We start from the raw sequence: 19,808 nt of genomic DNA on the forward strand, positions 1-19,808 counted from the left end.
AATGCATATTATGTTGATAAAAGTAGTCTGTTCTCTGTATTCATATATGCATGTATTTTACATGCTCTAAAGGGCTCATCCAGAATGAAATCCTGATCTTATCGGGAGGTTAGGTTATAGATCAGATCGGTGGTGGTCCGACACCCAGCACCCTCCAGTGACCCAATATAAATATTGAGCGACGCAGAATAGCACAGCTTGGCTCTGTGTAGTGGCCGGTGGTGGGCTCTGTGTAGTGGCCGGTGCCGGGCCCTGCTGATCGGCTCCGGTTTATGGGCAGTGACCACTACAGATTGTATGGAGGCTGCTGTGCTCCATTCAGGGTCTACATCGGGCTGATGGCCACTAAGGATAGGTTCCCACACACCCTCAACAGCTATTGGTTGGTTTGTTCAGATGACAGCTATATCCCCCTCCCCCACATATACAGGCTTGCCCGAAAGAAGAGGGGAAGAACAGAATCTTTCCCGGACCCCCTATGTGCGGCTCTGCTTTCTGCCACATCGTTGGGAGGACACCATATACATTAGATGGTCAGCCAGTAGCCTCGAAATTGTCAGGTTTATCCAACAAAGGGCTCCGTTCCACTGGCGTATGGCTTCTGGTGCAAGAGCATCGGAAGCAATATGCTAATAACCCTCTGCTGCAAGTGTCAGCAGAGGGTCTTGTGACTGTGATTCGATCTTGCAATCGGATCACAGCTGCGGAGAAGGGGGGAGACACACTTTTTCCCCATCTCCTCCGCTACCTGTCTCTTCGTACATTGCACTGCAGTCAGATGACATGCGAGTGCAGTGCAATGTTTCAAACACTCCCATAGACTTGTATGGGTGCATGTGAGCTGAGACTCGCTGCAGAATCGCAGCATGCTGCGTTTGTTCTCATGCCAATATGGCATGAGAAATCAATGGCTGGTGCTAGTGCAATCCAATGTTTTATCGGATTGCACTCATCCGTGCAAAACGCAAGTGGAATCGTGGCCTAATGTGAGTGGTCAGATTAATTCTTAAGTGAAATCCTATTAACAATTGCAACCTTTTGGATATATAATTAGTGTCTGCTGGGACCCCTTAAATCTATAACTTCCCTGATCTCCTATAAATGTGTGTGTGTGTGGGGCCGATGTCGCCATGTCCACTGATCTCTTTACAGGCTCTAATGGAGGTACTGGAGCAGCTGTGACGCCCCTGGACTAGTCAGGGCATCACAGGGTACTACACGATCTTTTTCTTAGTGCAGGACTCAACGCCTCTTGGTTCCCAACTGCAGTACTGCCTCCATCAGGATCCAAAAATCCCAATCGCACCTCGCAACACACCCTGTCAGGCACACTAGTGGGCTGCTAAGCTGTAATAGGGCCGCCCACCTAGGGGTCAGGCAGGGAGGTGGGAGATGACAAGTCAGTTGCGTGGTAGCCGTCGAGCAGTGAGGAGCTCTGAGGAAGCTTGGAGTTGAAGCTCCCAGGGGAGAAGTAAATTGGGTTGCAGAAGGTGGTCTGGACCCGGAGGAGTCGGAGACCCGGTGGTGGGATATTGGGACTGGGTGCCTGGCTTAGTCTAGGAGGATGGTCAGAAGCAGTACAGATAGCCGGTCTGGGACTGAAGGCACGTCTGGGTACTGGACCCTAGGTCGGGGAGAGGCTTCAAGCAACCCGGCAATTAACCTGCGGAGGACATGGCCTTTATGGACTGTCCCCACGAAGCTCAGAGATCGGCACTAGCGCAACGAGGGGGATCGGGCTTTCCAACCAAAGCAGCCCACTGAAATCCCAAGCGTGAGCTCCTGAGAGCACAGCTCCTTCACACCAAAAAGTGGGGAGCGGGGGCCCGGACAGCTTCAAGCTTATGGGCCACTTGGACACTACAAAAATCTGTGCACAGAGGCAGGCTCCATCAGGCAGTACTGCAGGGGACGGAACCCGGACGAGCTCTCCAAAAGGGCAGCGGCACCTAGAGACTTGGTTTACTACGTTGTCTGTGTCTGCTTTCCTTCTGAGTAAGTACCTGATTAACCCCTGCTTCCAGCGAGCCTGCGCTCCCCCTGCACTTCATCCCACCATCCAGGGTCTCTGGGCCTTTCCCTACCCGTGGAGGATTACGTCATCTGGCTGCCCCACTCCATCACCCCGGGTACTCCCATCGGCAGTGGCGGTACTCCCTATTACCGCACACCACGGGTGGCGTCACGAACTATCTAATCCACTGTAAATAATCCCCCATCACATTTTAGAGTGACCCTGCGCCCCCGGGTCCGGAGACCCTCGAGCCATGAGTAGCGACACCCGGATCTGAGCGGTTGGACCTTTGCTTGGTCTGTACACAGCCACGAGCCGTTCCTAGCTGGGACCCCTTGTAGCTGTACAGTGAGCTGAGCGGCCAGTATGTTAGCAGGGAGGTAGATTAGTGTGTAAATGTGGTGCAGGCCTCGGCTGTCTAATGTTCTGCTGTCATTGTGCCATTTCTCTGTTGTGGACACAACTCAACTGTTGGAAATCTGTTGATTTTTGCTCGTATACGTGCTGATCACAGAGACTGCTGATATAAAGAACAGCTGTCCTGGTCCCGTTACTATAGGCTGCGCTGTGGTATGTGACACCTACTTAGGCGCGGAGGATGTGTTTACTTGATATGGGATCATGTCTAAAACTTAATACAACCGAAGCGCACAGCCAAACCTTGTAATGTATTGCAGATCTGCGAAGCTGCAGAGTCTGGACACAAGGAGGAAGGGGAAAAGTTGATGATGGGGTTTTTTTTCTTTTGTTTTTTTTTTCTTTTGTTGGAGGACATTTATCAGCTCACTGGGTAGATGTGCGGAGTGTATAATACCATCATGAGGAGACACGAAAGTCCCATAAGAGGGAGCACTTCTGAATCTATGTACTGTAGACTTGGAAGTGGTCTCTATACACATACTGTATTTTTCTCACTATAGGTCTCACAGGACCATAAGATGCACCAAGGTTTTAGAGGAGGAAAATCCATAAAAATAAATTGAAGCAAAAAAATGTGGTCTTGACTCACTGTTGTAGGGCGGGATTAACTGATGACACTGTTAGAGGGGTAATGTCCCTGAATTCTGTACTAATGCCCCCCCACCTTAGTGTATATGTCTGGTATGCATGTCCTCTATTTTGGTATGTATGTCCTTCATCCTGGTATGTGTATATATCCTTCATCCTGGTATGTATGTATGTATGTATGTCTGTCCTTCAGCCTGGTAGGTAGGTATGTATGTATGTATGTATGTATGTATGTATGTATGTATGTATGTCCTTCATCCTGGTATGTATGTATGTCCTTCATCCTGGTATGTATGTATGTCCTTCACCCTGGTATGTATGTATGTCCTTCACCCTGGTATGTATGTATGTCCTTCACCCTGGTATGTATGTATGTCCTTCACCCTGGTATGTATGCATGTCCTTCACCCTGGTATGTATGCATGTCCTTCACCCTGGTATGTATGCCATGTCCTTCACCCTGGTATGTATGCCATGTCCTTCACCCTGGTATGTATGCCATGTCCTTCACCCTGGTATGTATGCCATGTCCTTCACCCTGGTATGTATGCCATGTCCTTCACCCTGGTATGTATGCCATGTCCTTCACCCTGGTATGTATGCCATGTCCTTCACCCTGGTATGTATGCCATGTCCTTCACCCTGGTATGTATGCATGTCCTTCACCCTGGTATGTATGCATGTATTATTATTATTATTATTATTATTATTATTATAGCGCCATTTATTCCATGGCGCTTTACAAGTGAAAGGGTATACGTACAACAATCATTAACAGTACATAACAGACTGGTACAGGAGGAGAGAGGACCCTGCCCGCGAGGGCTTACAGTCTACAGGGAATGGGTGATGGTACAATAGGTGAGGACAGAGCTGGTTGCGCAGTGGTCTACTGGACTGAGGGCTATTGTAGGTTGTAGGCTTGTTGGAAGAGGTGTATGTCCTTCACCCTGGTATGTATGCATGTATGTCCTTCATCCTGGTATGTATGCATGTATGTCCTTCACCCTGGTATGTATGCATGTATGTCCTTCACCCTGGTATGTGTGCATGTATGTCCTTCACCCTGGTATGTATGCATGTATGTCCTTCACCCTGGTATGTATGCATGTATGTCCTTCACCCTGGTATGTATGCATGTATGTCCTTCACCCTGGTATGTATGCATGTATGTCCTTCATCCTGGGCCAATTCTGGTATGTATGTATCCCTCATCTTGGGCCCATTCTGGTATGTATGTATCCTTCATCTTGGGCCCATTCTGGTATGTATGTATCCTTCATCTTGGGCCCATCCTGGTATGTATGTATCCTTCATCTTGGGCCCATCCTGGTATGTATGTCTCCCGTCATGCTGCATTTTTTTTTTTTTTTTTTTTTTTAAAGCGCACAAAGAATAAACTATTGTACTCGCCTTCCCTCTGCTCTCTTGGCACTCAGCGTCCTCTTCTGATACCGGTAACTGACTTTGACGTGTAAGCGATGAGCACCGCATGATATCACTACCATGCACTGACTTTTGTTGCTGGCTAATATGAAATGAATATCCACTGCACCCCACTCCCATATTCCTGCCCACCTCTTGGCCCGGCCTCAGTGATAGTAAACATCTTTAGGCCTTTTACAACTTCTGACCTCGGTGCGGAGAGCAGTGGATATTCATTCAATAGTCTTTAAGAACAGACGCACGTGATCGCCCCAATCCTGCTGCCGCCAGCTTCCTGCAGCTGTGACCCTGCTCTGGCCTCCGGTGTACCCTCTCCGCCGCCCCCACAGCGAGCCAGGTACATTTCCAACTATAAGATGCACCCCAACTTTCCTTCCAAGTTTTGGGAAATAAAGTGTCTTATTGTCTGAAAAAATACAACAGATAAAAGTGACCACATAAACATGCACCATGATTATTAATGTGTTGGGCCGTGTTCACACTGTATATATAGTACACGTGTTATATATGCTGAGACATATGTGAGCTGTGCACCAAACTTACCCACGACCTATAAGGGAGTCTTTGAAAGGGTTACCAGTTCTTAATGAAATCTTTATCTTTTGACATTGATGGCTTAAATTCCAAGCTGACCTGCTGTCGCCCCTTTGATCCAGTTTTGGTCGCAAATTTTTCCTTGAGCCGGTTTGAAAAGTAACATTTTTGGTTTTGGGCATTGGACTGGCTTAGATGTATGTGATTTTGTGACCATCGTCCTTATGTGATAATCTGTGTGTTGCTGATCTCCGACCTATTTCCATATTCATTTTTTAGGTTATTCGTGTAAACGAGGACCACAATATCCGTCCGATCTCACCCCAGGCTGCCAGGAAAGGTATGAACTGTATATGGAATTACATACATTGTCCACATGACTTCTTCTCATTTACACCCCACCAAGTGTGGATGACTGTTTTGTAGGTTCAGGGGTCCCCTGGTGCAGTTTTATGGTATCCAATTTGGCCCTTCTTGACCTCTCCTAGTCTAGAAAAAAGGTCCAGAAGTTTGACAGTAATACTTAATGTAAATCATCAAATTTTTCTACCAAGAAATTTAAAAGGGTTATCTGAATTTGGAGGAAAACATGCAGGAAATAAAAAAAAAAAAACCAAAAAAATAAACACATTTTTGCTTAGATCCGGTGCCTTCCTTCCCAAGATCTTCACCAGATTTCATCACTGACTTCCATGTGCTGAGCTACTGCCTTGTGTTTTTTGTCTGTTATCTTGCTTTTATGCAAGTTGGGGGTGCAGCCCTCCTGATACTGAGGCTGAACAATTACCTGCGTCTCACTTTTTGCTGTGTATTTAATCTGGGACCCAGCTAACCACTTTACCATCCATATTGAAGTTTGGACATGACACAAGTCAGGTACAGAATATGTTTTTAACTTTAGTAGGTTAGGGACTGTCTCAGATGGGTACACCGTGACGAGGTGAGACAGCTTCTTACCTTTTTGCAAAAATGTATATACTAAGTACCCTGTTTATTAAGCACTTGCAACTTATTTATTTATAGTCAGGGTATTTTTCCTACAATTTTTCTCCTTGGTTTTTTTCTTGCCTTAGACCGGAGTCACACTTGCGCGTATCTCGTGCGAGTCTCGCATCGCATCACCTGGCTCGGCCTGATGCTCTCCGGACAGGAACGTCTCAGCTGCGCATAGAAATACATGCAGGCGATCCACTCCTGTCAGGAGAGTGCGGCCGTGCCAGGTGATGCGATGCGAGACTCGCACGAGATACGCGCAAGTGTGACTCAGGCCTTAGGCTGCTTTCACACATCATTTTTTCATTTCGGGGGAACCGCACGTTTTTTTTTTTTTTAAATTATTTATTTATTTACTTTACTGCACTATATAGACCCGCCCACCGGCGGCTGTTATTGGTTGCAGTGAGAGAGCTGTGGGGGCTCGTCTGTCTGCAACCAATCATAGGCGTCGGTTGGCAGGGAATACCAGATGGAATAATGAGCGGCCGGCATTTACAAAAGCAGGAGAATCCGCCACAGTGTGACAGCTGTGCAGCGCCGCGCCCGTGATCTGTGAGTATAAGGGAGAGAGAGACCGACGGACCGACTGACACATCGAGAGAGAGAGAGACTATATTGACACAACGTCTGGGCATGCCCAGAAACAAAAACCGGATCCATCGTTGGTTTCCGGCATATGCCCATTGGCTTCCATTATACAACATGCCTTCGGATTTGGCGTGGTCCGTTTTTTTTCGCCGCAGCCAAAAAACGCTGCATGCTGCCTTCTTTCCAGCCGCCAGAAAATGATTTTTCGCTGGATCCGGCGGTTGCTACATGCAACGCAAGGTCATCCGGCGCTAATACAAGTCTATGGGGAATAAATCAATCCAGCACTGGATCCGTTTTTTGCCGGATTGTGCCTGATGGCAAAAAACTGATGTGTGAAAGCAGCCTAAGGCTACTTTCACACACCCGGCCGTAGCAGTGCGGCTTTTTTTTTTTTTTTTTTTTTGCCGCCGGTTTCGTTTTTTCCAGCATTGACTTGCATTGGCGCCGCATGGGCTTGTGTTCCGTCCGTTTTTTGCCGCATGCGTCAGATTTAGCTGATGCGGCGGCCGGATGGAACGTTCCCTGGCTCGTGTTTTGCTCCGGCAAAAAAAAAAACGCATCGCGCCGCATCCGGTTGCTGCGGCGCATTTTCAATGCATGCCTATGGACGCCGGATACGGCGCGATGCGGCAAAAACTGCATCCGGCCGCCGCATGCGGTTTATTCCACTGCGCATGCTCAGTAGCGTGCCGCAACCGGAAGAAAAAACAGACGGGCCGCATGTAAAAACTTATGCAAAGGATGCGGTGTTTTCGCCGCATCCGTTGCATAGGTTTCACAGCCGGATTGAGCCGCACTGCTCAAACCGGATGTGTGAAAGTAGCCTTAGAGGAGTTTTTCTAATATATATATGTCCTGCTGTCTGTGTCTACACTGGCTTCAACTCCTTCACTTCTGGTGTGGTCAGCGTGTGACCGCTGCGGCTAATCGGTCACCACAGTGATATGTTACACTGGTCAAGCACTGACCCAGATAAAGTCTGTGATGGGACACAGCCAGCAGGACTGTGGCGCAATGTGTATATACCGTATTTTTCGGACTATAAGACGCACCCTGGTTTTAGAGGAGGAAAATAGGAAAATTAAAATTTTAAGCAAAAAATGTGGTCATGACACACTGTTATGGGGCGAGGATCTGCTGCCTACACTGTTATGGGGGTAATGTCCCCAAATTCTCTACCAAGGTGCCGCATCCTGGTAATGATCCTCCTGCCTTGTATATACAGTATATGTCCCTCATCCTGCTATATACCGTCATCCTGCCATATGGCCGCATCCTGCTATATACTGGCATATGGCCGCATCCTGCTATATAACCCATCATGGCATATGCGCTCGGATGACCCCCCACCCCCCCCCATCCTGCTCGGATGACCCCCCCCCCCCCCCCATCCTGCTCGGATGACCCCCCCCCCCCCCCCCCCCCGTCCTGCTCGGATGACCCCCCCCCCCCCCCCCCCATCCTGGTGTATGGCCGCATCCTGTGGCATATAAACAAAAATAAACTTTCATACTCACCTCACTCCCTGCAGCATCGCTCGTCCTCCGGTCTGTGTCAGCGGCAGCGCCGCTGAGTGGTGCCGTCCCCGTTCTCCTGCAGCATCATTTGTCCTCCCGTCTGTGTCAGCGGCAGCGCCGCTGAGAGGAGCCGTCCCCGTTATCCTGCTGCATCGCGATCATCTCCTGTGTCTGTGCCGGCGGCTGCGTGTGGACATGTGCGCACAGCGATGATGTCATCGCTGTGCGCGCCGCTAGTCTCCACCCAGCCGACGGCAAAGGAGATGATCGCAAGGTAACGGGGATGGCTCCACTCAGCGGCGCTGCCGCTGACACAGACGGGAGAATGAGCGATGCTGCAGGGGTGAGTACTGTACACTGATTCACTGCACCCCGCGCTGATGATGATGCACGGGGAGCAGTGAATACAGCTGCACATGATCACTCCAGGCCGTAGTTGCCAGGGGTGATCATGCGGGCCGGCTGTTTATCCCCCGCCCATCATCCCGCCCACCTGTCAGTGCCTGCTTCAGCGCTGAGGAATGATGGGCGGGGGATGGGCGTGCATATTAAATGAGCGGGTCCACGTGGTCACGGCAGGCTGCTACAGCCTGCTCGTGTTCCCGATGACCCTCATTCCCCGCAGCCACATTCAGACCATAAGACTTTCCCCCACTTTCCCTCAACATTTGGGGGGAAAAAAGTGCGTCTTATGGTCCGAAAAATACGGTATGCCATGTCATATATTTCTTAACACTTTTTGGGTCCTATGTCACTTAAGACCCTTGAAATATAGGAGCCATGAAAATAATTTTTTTTTTTTTTTTTTTTTTTTTTTTTTTTTTTAAACCATTTCCTGCTGTTTTGTCAAAGGTCTGATTCCTTTAAGGTTGAACACATACGATCAGAATTAGCAGTGTCTTGGATGCGGTGTATTTTTGCTTTGTCCAAAACGCTGTGTACCGTATAAGCTTAGTGAATGGAATTTATAGAAATCTCCTGCCCACTGTGCCTTCTCTTAGACGCTCCATAATGTAACCTGTGGCGCAGGTTTCTAAGCCGCTGTGTGTACATTTTATTTTTGCGAAGATGCGAGTGTTCTGAGCCGGAGAACATCGGGAAAATACGCTGTGCCCAGAAGCCTGATTGAGGGCACATATGCCGCCTCTCTGCAAGAGAAAATACGCTGCATCAAGAGCGCGAGAAAGCCTGATCGTTGACACGTATCCTAAAGGCCCCGTTACACGCAACGACATCTCTAACGAGATGTCGTTGGGGTCACGGAATTCGTGACACACATCCGGCCTCGTTAGCGACGTCGTTGCGTGTGACACGTACGAGTGACCGCTAACGATGCAAAATACTTACCAAATCGTTGATCGTTGACACGTCGTCCATTTCCAATATATCGTTGCTGATTTTGGATGCAGGTTGTTCGTCGTTCCTGAGGCAGCACACATCGCTACATGTGACACCCCAGGAATGCCGAACAGCGTACCAGCGTCCTCCAGCAACGAGATGGGCGTGACATTCATGTGGCTGCTCTCCGCCCCTCCGCTTCTATTGGACGCCTGCCATGTGACGTTGCTGTGACGCTGCACGAACCGCACCCTTAGAAAAGAGGCAGCTCGCCGGCCACAGTGACGTCGCTAGGAAGGTAAGTCCGTGTGACTGGGCCTAGCGGTATTGTGAGCCACAGGCAGCGATTTGCCCGTGACGCACAATCGACGGGGGCGGGTGCTTTCACGAGTGACATTGCTAGCGATGTCGCTGCGTGTAAAGCGCCCTTAATGGTATTTTTAGCAGGATTTCTTTTTGCCTGCATTTACAGACAATGTGTTTTGGCTAGAAATGGTCTGCTCGGAGTCTGCACTTACCGTATGCCTCGCATTCTTCAGCAGTATATTCTATGTAATCATTATAGAGTATTGTAGCATTCGGGGCAAAATGGAGCCTTTTTTTTATTTATTTATTTTTTTTTAAATTGCGTTTTGCATCAGTACATAAGGATAAATGCAGCTCGTGCTTATTTATTTACTCCTGCCTTAGAAGGGGAAATCCGATGCAGCATTCTTGCACATATCATCTGCTTGGAAGGTGCTCACTTAAATTGGCCTACAGGGAATAGAAGCCGGCAAATGGCCGCAGTGGGCTCGCCTCCACATTTTATGCATGTGCACAATTTGGCTTCAGTAGTTTGACTTTTCTTTTTGTTAGTGCAGTGACCTCAAGAGAAAGAACCTCCCTTTGTTCTCGGGTTTTGTCTGCAGATCTGGGGTCATTCTTTGTTACAACATGATATTCATGTGACGTTGAGCGAATGTCAATAGGTAGCAGAGTGGAGTATTTCATGAATAGTCTCGGGACTGCGGAGCATTTAGTTTTCCTCTCTCTCCCCACATACAATTTTATTCTTTCATCAGATAATCACAATACAATAGTCGGGCCCACCTGCAGAAGCCGGCCTTTTGTTCCTGGTTTCTACTCTATACTTCAAGCATGGGGTCAACTATCTATGTATGTTTTGACCATGGGTGGACAAAATAATACGAAATTCCGGAAGCAGTCAGTCAAAGTGGAGCTGGACATTTAGGAGCTCCACACCTGCTGAGGTCTATACAACTCGCCCCAAGTTTTGGTGAATCCCATTCTTTAACACGGACAATGCAGTTTAGTGGGATTTCATTTTTAGCACTGGGTTGCTCTTTGTGTATTTTTATCTTTTATTCACATTTTATTGGAGTATTTTTTTATTTTCTTTTATACAGTTTTAATAAATCATGTTCTGCATATTTATACGGGCAAAAGGGGAAGGCAGAATTTGCAAAACAATCAGAGGGATTTTGATGTAAATGTTACAATTCCCCGGTGGCTCTCCGTCCACCTGCTCCTCTCTGCTAGATTTGTCCTACTACTTGTAGGCACTGTATATATATTATATATATACATATATATATATATATATATATATATATATAATCTCAAAATACAGCAATGGGATGCAGTGTTGGCACTGTGAGGGGGCACACGTTAGCTAATACGGAATGGATGGCACTGTGTGATTTGCACTTTAGCGATGGCAGACCACCTTTTTTAAGAGTGGCTCATTTTATTCAATGGTTAACCTCTTTAAAGGGAACCGGTCATGTCCAATATGCACCCAGAACCACGAGCAGTTCTGGGTGTATATTGCTAATCCCTGCCTTAGGCTATGTGCGCACGTGTGCGTAATTCATGCAGTTACGCTGCGCTTTGTAGCGCAGCGTAACTGCATGCGTCCTGCGTCCCCTGCACAATCTATGGAGATTGTGCAGGGGCCGTGCGCACATGGCATATTAGAACGCAGCGCTTCGGCTGCTTGCCGAATCGCTGCGTTCTAAGAAGTGACATGTCACTTCTTCCGTGCGCTTTGCCGGCAGCTCCTGCTCTGTCTATGGCAGGAGCTGCAGGCAGAGCGCACGTTCTCGCCGGCACCATGCGCTTCAGAACGCAGCTTTTCAGCTGCGCTCTGAAGCGCACCTTTTCGGTGCGGTGCAGAGCGCACACGTGCGCACCTAGCCTAACTGTCCCTGTATACACTAGCATAGATAAAGAGATCTTTAGAAAAAGTGTTTGTAAAGATCTTTTATTATATGTTAATGAGCACAGGAACTAGTCCCAAAGTCGTTGCTTCCTTTGCTAGTCCGCTCCATTAGCATGTTAGTACATCCCTGTGGACATACTAACATGCTAATGAATGTGCAGCATCAGAGGATGCACTCACTCACCTCTCTGCTGCCATCGCGTCCAACGCTGGATTTCGGCCCGGAGTTCGGGTCATGCGCACTATGAAGCCGCGTGTACGCGTCCTGGCTTTAAACTGAAGTAGTGCACATGACCGGAAGTCCAGGATCATGCGCACTGAGCTGAAATCCTGCGTCAGATGGCGATAACAGTGGAGAGGTGAGTTAGATCATCCTCTCACACTGCTTATTCACAAGCATGTTAGCACACCATCAACATCCATTCATTGGGACCATGTCAATCATTGGAATGAAGCGCAAGAAAAGTGATAAGTTCATATGGTTAGCCATTGACTATAATAGTCAGACCAAGCAGGCCCTGAAGAGCCTCACTGTCGTAGACTGACTTACTATTCTAAAGACTTCACTCGCTGAGACACCCCCTTCTAATACTCCCTATAGGTGTCTCCAGAGTAGAAGATATGGAGATGAGTACCATCATGGCTGAAAGTGTTGACTGCCTTGAAATTGTTCCAGGAAATGAAGTATTTCTCCAAGAAAATTTATTGCAATTCTAAATGTTTTGTTATACAAATAGTTTATTGTTTGTATGTATTAGTACAACACAAAAAAACAAAGGTATAATTTCACACAAAAATCTGAAAAATTGTTGGCACCCCCAACTTAATATTTGGTTGCACACCCTTTGGCATAAATACAGTGTTTCCCTGAAAATAAGACCTAGCCGCGGTCAGTAATGAAGTGTCCATGCAGCGGTAAAAAAGTTAGACACTGCAGGACACTTCGATATCGGACACCCCCAGAAGAGAGAAGAAAGAAGACCCCGTGATCAAATTTACCAGACGGTGTGTGTGTGTGTGTGTGTGTGTGTGTGTGTGTATGCTGTCTGATGTGTGAGTGTCAGCTGGACGCAGAGGAGGAGAGCGTGCAGCACAGCTGCCTGGAGAGCACAGGGAGGAATGATGTGGAATCTGATAGGTGTGTGTTTGTGTGTCTCTGTCTATATGAGTGTGCGCTATCTGATGTGTGAGTCTGTGTTCTGATGTATGTGTGTCGGCCAGACGCAGATGATTGCAAAGTGCTGGGAGATCTTGGGAGCCATACAGATGCCCGGGGCTGGTAAGTATGATGATCCTGGGAAGAGGGGGGTTGGGGGGGGTCTGCTTTTTGTGGGGGGTAAACTTACCCCAAACCATGTCTCCTCGAGAATAAGAAACCCCTGAAAATAAGACCTAGTGCTTTTTTTGGGGCAAATAAAAATATGACTGTCTTATTTTCGGAGAAACAGGGTAAGTAAAATCAATCTCTTCCTATAACCATCAACAAGTTTCTTACACCTCTCAACTGTAATTTCTTGCCACTCTTATGTTGCAAATTGCTCCAGGTCTCTCATTGTTGAAGGCGCCTTCTACCAACAGCAAATTTAAGATCTCTCCACAGGTGTTCGATGGTATTTAGATCCGGATTCATTGCTGCCACTTTAGAACTGTCCAGGCATTTGTTTCCATCTATTTCTACCTGCTTCTTGAAGTATGTTTGGGGTCTTTGTCCTGTTGGAAAACCCTTGACCTAGGATGCAAACCCAGCTTTTACAGAGTAGAATGGAAGTCCATTTTTCTGGAAAATCTTCCAAAAAATGAGTTCTCCATTGAGTTCCATTATAGTCGGTAAACGAGTACCAAACATCAAAATGCTCGTTAGGCTTAGTTCGCACCAAGCATTTTGCTCAGCCCTATTCATGATGCCTTGCCCACAATCATTGCACCCAGTGCCGGAGCCAGCATAACAACCCCAAAACATCTTTGAACCTCCACCATATTTGACTGTAGGTACTGTGTTCTTTTCTTTGTGGGCCTCATTCTGTTTTTGGTAAACTGTAGAATGATGTGGTTTACCATAAAGCTCTATATTGATCTCATCTGTCCACAACACTCTTTCCCAGAAGTATTTTGGCTTGTGTACATTGTCTTTGTCAGCAGTGGCATCCTCCTCGGTCTCCTATCATAGCATTTAATTTCATACAAATGTTGAGGAATGGTTTGCACTGACACTGATGCACCCTGAGCCTGCAGGACAGCGTGAGTTTCTTTAAGGCCTCCTTCACACGTCCGTGGTGAAGTTGCGTGTGTCTGTTGTGTTCTAAGCGTACTATCCTTGTGACTTCCAGATAGAACACGGACAGCATGAACTACTATAGTTACCGGTCTCCTGTCCTGCTGTTACTTCCTCCGTGTCTGTGCTAAGTGGTGTGAATATGCAAAGAGCTTAATGAGCGGGCCTGGAAGTACCAGCAGAGACATCAGCGCCGGAGACTAAGTATAAAAATTTTTTATTTTTATGTGACCTCTGTTTTCTTCGGTACGTGTCCCATGGATCACATCAGTGCGCAGTCCGTGTGACACCCATGCTGCCAGCAGAGAAAGGATATGTCGATGTGTGGAGCACAAGCGTCTGCTCCAAACGGTCTGTGTCAAAACACGGAAATGTGCACAAACCCAGTGATTTTAATGGGTCTATGTGTGTCCGTGTCTCCGGTACGTGTGTGAAAATGGATGTCGCACCTACCAGAAACATGGATGTGTGAAGGGTGCCTAAAACTTGATTGGAGCTGCTTATCCACCATCTGGACTACCCTGCGTTGTATCCTTTCATCACATTTACTCTGTTGTGCCATGTCCAGGGAGATTAGCTACAGTGCCATGGGTTTTAAACTTCTTGATGTATGTTGTGCACTGTGGACAAAGGAATATCAAGATCTCTGGAGATGGACTTTTAACCTTGAGACTGTTATTTTTCAACAATTGTGGTTCTCAAGTCCTCAGACCGTTCTCTTCTCCTCTTCCTCTTTCTGTTCTTCACACAGACACACAATGTAAAGATGGCATCACTGTCTTCTCTTCCCCCCCCCCCCCCCCTCCTTCTGGCATTAGGTGAGTTTGAAGGATGCCATATGCTTGCTACAAAGTTGTTTACCCACAGATGTGGGAAAAGTGCCAACAACCATGTCCAGCCCATTTTGGGGGATTTGTGTGAAATGATGTCCAACTTGCCTTTTTTTTCTGGTTTGTGGATGATGATTATTTTTTAATTTTTTTTTGTGTGTTGAACCAATAAACTCAAAGGAAATGCACGTTTTGTCATGCACCTGTTTAATTTTATGTAATTAACTGTGAGAAATACTTTTTACTGGAACAATTTCAAGGGTGCCAACACTTTCGGTCTTGACTGTAGAGATTACACTTTCCTCCTAACTTGATGCACCTCACTCTAGCAGGAATTAGGTTGAAGACTGACATGAATTGTTCCCCTTTGTGCCTACATTAAGGACGCTTGCTAGGAAACTGGCAATAAGTGTGCAGAAACCAAAGTACTTGGAGATTTTGATCTTCTGGAACCCAAATTATGGCCCAAATGGTGTAGGGTAAAATTAGAAGTAAAAATGCTAGCCAGCGAGCCACTTGGTTGCCGAAGCATGTTAATAACCAGAATTTGCCCTTTTGCAGCTTCCTTCATTGACCTTGATAATAATATATGGTCTGAATTAGACTTAGAGCTTTTCATTCAGATAATTATTCTGCATGCTAAATAACCTGATTTATTTCCCTGCAGCTGAATTGGCCATGGCTAAAAACAATATGGAAGACATAAATCCTGTATTAAGAATTAGTCAACTGGATGCTATTGAACTAAACAAGGCGTTGGAGCAATTAATCTGGACTCAGTTTAATAGTTGTTTTCAAGGCTTCAAACCCGGACTTCTGAGCCGCTACGAAGCAGAGATTAAAGCATTTTTATGGCTGTTTTTGTGGAGATACACAGTCTACACCAAGAATGCCACTGTGGGGCAGGCAATATTGAACATTCATTACAAAAACGACCTGTCTCAGACTCCAAAATACCAACCACTAAATAAACAGCAGAAAGTATGGTTTGCACTGTTATCAGTTGGGGGCAAGTGGTTGGAGGAAAGGTCCTATGACATATTCAGTAATAATCCGTTCGGGTCATCGTTTCTCAGAATGAAGCACATAATTAATGTTGTTTCTGGACTCGCCAAGATTTTCGGACTCTTGAACTTCTTAATTTTTCTTCAGCAAGGAAAGTTTGCAACATTGACTGAACGATTGCTCGGAATCCGATCTGTTTTCAAGAAACCCCAAGATGTACGGCACGTTGGCTTTGATTACATGAACAGGGAAATTTTGTGGCATGGATTTGCTGAATTCTTGATTTTTCTTCTGCCCCTTGTCAATACCCAAAAGCTAAAATCAAAGTTGTTTTCTTGGTGTAAGCCAGTCAGAGGCCTACGACTTGCTGACCCATCCGTAGCCACCATCTGCAAGGAATGCTGTCTGTGTGGAGAGTGGCCCACCATGCCTCATACCATCGGTTGCACTCACATCTTTTGCTACTACTGTATTAAAAGCAATTTAATGGCTGACATGTATTTCACATGTCCTAAGTGTAGTACCCAGGTGCACAGCCTGCAGCCCCTGGAGTTCAAGATTGAAATCTCTGAGGTTCACACTTTGTAAGATAAAAAATTGCTCTGAAGGACTAGTCAAAGGCAAATTTTCATGGCAAAGGCTATGCAAATGAGCTCTCCTCCAGAAGGCAGAAAACTATTTCAAATGTGCCATGCCCAAAACCCTCATGTAGACAGTTGTTTCACGTTTTTTGCCTCTCGTCGGTTCAGAGACGGGTCCTCGTTGACTGGATGGGATGCGTTCTGATGCATATCAATGAGAACAAGAACCGCCCTTCATCCAGAGTTCTCGGAGACATTTCATCCAGCCAAGCAGAACCCTGCACTGACCTGACAAGGGCCAAAATTCTGGAGTGGCCGTCTACAGACTGTTGCCTGTGTTAGTTAATATGGTTTCTTCTAGAGGAGAGCCAATTTGCATAACATGAAATGTGAAAGTGAATTGTAAACTGAATTCCACCGAGACTTGTGAATATTTCATGAGTTTTCATCTTTAATTATTATCTAATATCGCCACATACGAAGAACCTGTTTCTATAACTATATCCTGCTATGGGAATATTAATGGATGTTCTCTGCTAGATCCTCCTAATTAAAACAATGGTTGAGAGCACTGGCAAATGACCCAGTGCCCCCACACTGTGCCCGCAGTCTCATCAGAACATCTTGGGCTTGTTGCATTGGAGAGATCAGGATATCTTGTGAATGTGTAATAGAGGACTCACAGAATGTGATATGGGGCTCCTACCACTGGAGGAAAGAGCGTGATTTTATAGGATCTAGTCATTTACTGACACCAAGTAAAGATACTAATGCAGCAAAAAGTGCTGTTTGTTTGGAGGTTGAAGGCCATGTCCTGTCTGACACCGGTGCACTTCATGTAGGCCAGAAGATCCTCACATCTTTAATATAAAGTATTACAAAAAGTTTTATATTAAAGGTCCAGCAAAGTGATGAAGTATAAAAGCCCATTTAGAGAAGTTGCTTTCGGCATGTTAACAATCGAAAAGTTAACAGTATTCAAATCCAATGATCGTTCTGACCTAATACAGTATATGGTCAGCAGGGCATCCTCCACTTCCATGAGGCCACGTTCCGGCCGTAATGATCCAATCACCAGATGTACAAGCCTCTAGTTTGATTGTTGGGTGATCTGGAGCATGTTTACATGGGTCAGAAATTAGGAATGAGTTTTTTATGATCATTCACTCAATGGTCATCAGCCATCATTCACATTGGCATTGGCTTCTGTTCCACTGTTTTGTTTTTAACTTATGGGAAGAATTCATAAAAGAAAAAAATACTTAAGTTACCGAACTCGATCAGTAGTATTGATCAGGATTTGTTAGGTCCTGTTTGACAACACAAACGTCAAAGCTGTTATAGCTTCATTAGAACAGAAGTCTTGACGTTAATGTAATCACAGCCTGTAGTACTTTAACCCCCTACGGCATGCACTTTTTTATGCATGTATGTATGTGTGTAGCAGAATTGGATGGCGAAAACTTGGGAGCTGTGCAGTTTGACCTGAGCAGGTATGTTCTGAATGGGGAGAAGAGAGTAAACCGCTGCCGAACAACTTTGAGACTGTCTGTCTTATTTCCAAGGATATCGGAAAAATCGAGCATTGCATTTCAGCATCCCAATTGTTCTTTAGCTGACTTTCTGTGAGGGAGGCTTTATACACATTAGGTGTGGCCAATCCCATCGAAATCAGCTGCCTCAACCAACTTTTTTTTTTTCTAATGTGTATGAAGACCTTAAGGCCATGTGCCCACAGGACAATGTACGCACAGATTTTGCCACGGAAAACTTGCAGATTTTTCTGGATTTTTCAGATAAATCCTCAGGTTTAAGCAAGTACAGACACTCCCCATGTTATCCTATGGGATTTGGGGAGTGCTGCATCAATGCTGTGGTATGTGCGGCTGCGGAATATGCTGCGGATGTCCCGCAGCCGCACGAAACTGCATGTCAATTAGTCATGTGGAAATATCTGCGGAATTCCCGCTCCTCCACTACGGAGATAGAGGGTGGGAATTCCGCACTTGTCCTGCAGGTTTACCGGAACAAAAATGCTTGAAACCCACAGCAATGGATAGCTGCGGATTCCGGGCGGGAAACCTGCGGCTATATCCGCGGGTACATTATTTCGTGGGCACATAGCCTAACAATTATAAAGGTGAAGCCTTTTTTGTTCTTAAGCTAGAATCAAATTTTAAAGGCACTTTTGCAGTTTGTTCTTCAGTTCCTGGTGGAAAGTTGGTGGCACATTTGGGGTTACACTTTATTCTAGTCTTTGGAGACATGTAAGAAGGTTAGTCTTGGGCGTCATTGGAGATTCCCATATTTTGAACACCCACTAATCATCCAGTTTTGGAATATTCAATCAATATTGCCTAAATATTATTTATGATAAACTTCCTATTTTGACCTAATACTACGATCAAGCCAAAAGTGTCGCTGCCTGGAGAGCTATACAGAGTAAATCAGTCAATCCGTGGTGCCACATATCACAAATGGAGTGAGTGCACTACTGAAAAGGTATGATTGTGGAATTATCCCCTGCTTTTCTTAGAACAGAAGTCTGAGTACTAGAAAATGCCTCCAGTATTGTTATCTAATAAAATTGCCCATAGGTTGTATTTTACACAAACGTGTTGGCTTTAAAGGGAATCTGTCAGCAGGTTTTTGCTATATAAGCTGGAGCCAGCATGCTGTAAAGGTTAAGACAGAAAGTTCAGGCATGCCTGTGTTGTCACTGTCCAATTTTTTGTTTATTTGCTGTGTTTTGTTTTAGCAGCCGGAACCTTGTTACTGTGGCTAGCTGTCTGCTGTCATATTGTCTTCCACACCACCTCCTCTGACTCCTTACAGTTAATGTACAATCTCTATAGAGTGCCTGGTGTGGGCGGGGGCAGCTCTGTGGACTCTGCTACAGGAGTAAAGCTAAAACTGCAGATTGTCAGAACGGCTGTAGCCAGTAATCAAAGTGATACATTTTTGGATTCAGGATTTCTTTGTCTACATTATGCTGCTCTCAGATGAAGTAGCAAAATCCTGCTGTCAGAGTCCCTTTAAATGACTGATTAGCCAGCAATAAACAGTTGTACTTTTGAAAAAAGAAAACCCTCCACATATATCGTAAAAATAGAATCTCGTCACACGGATCCTGGGGAGTAAACCAGGGGGTATACTTGTAAAGGCAGAAAAAATCCAGCGATGTAGATTCTAAAACATCCAAGACTTTATTTTTTCTTATTAAAAAAAACATTCCACAGGGAAACAAAATTAGAAAACCTAAAACCGGAGACAATTTACCGACGCCATCTCATTCGCGTCTTAACACAGACATGTTTCGGGACATGAGAAAGGAGTCATTCCCGAAACATGTCTGTGTTTGGACGCGAATGAGATGGCGTCGGTAAATTGTCTCCGGTTTTATGTTTTCTACTTTTGTTTCCCTGTGGAATGTTTTTTAATAAGAAAAAATA

General features: G+C 45.9%; 1 protein-coding gene across 1 annotated transcript in view; it reads left to right on the top strand.

Annotated features, from left to right (window-relative positions):
• PEX2 (peroxisomal biogenesis factor 2) overlaps nt 1–19,591 on the top strand; it is a 22,939-nt gene extending 3,348 nt beyond the window's left edge. Inside the window, exons 2-3 of the mRNA XM_075353160.1 lie at nt 5,282–5,342; nt 15,438–19,591. Coding sequence (XP_075209275.1) covers nt 15,449–16,363 — 915 coding nt within the window. The 5' untranslated portion in view covers nt 5,282–5,342; nt 15,438–15,448 and the 3' untranslated portion in view covers nt 16,364–19,591. The remainder of the gene's footprint in view (nt 1–5,281; nt 5,343–15,437) is intronic.
• The last annotated feature ends 217 nt before the right edge of the window (nt 19,592–19,808 follow it).

This window comes from Anomaloglossus baeobatrachus, chromosome 6, assembly GCF_048569485.1.
Source record: "Anomaloglossus baeobatrachus isolate aAnoBae1 chromosome 6, aAnoBae1.hap1, whole genome shotgun sequence".
In the NCBI taxonomy this organism is placed as follows: Eukaryota; Metazoa; Chordata; class Amphibia; order Anura; family Aromobatidae; genus Anomaloglossus; species Anomaloglossus baeobatrachus.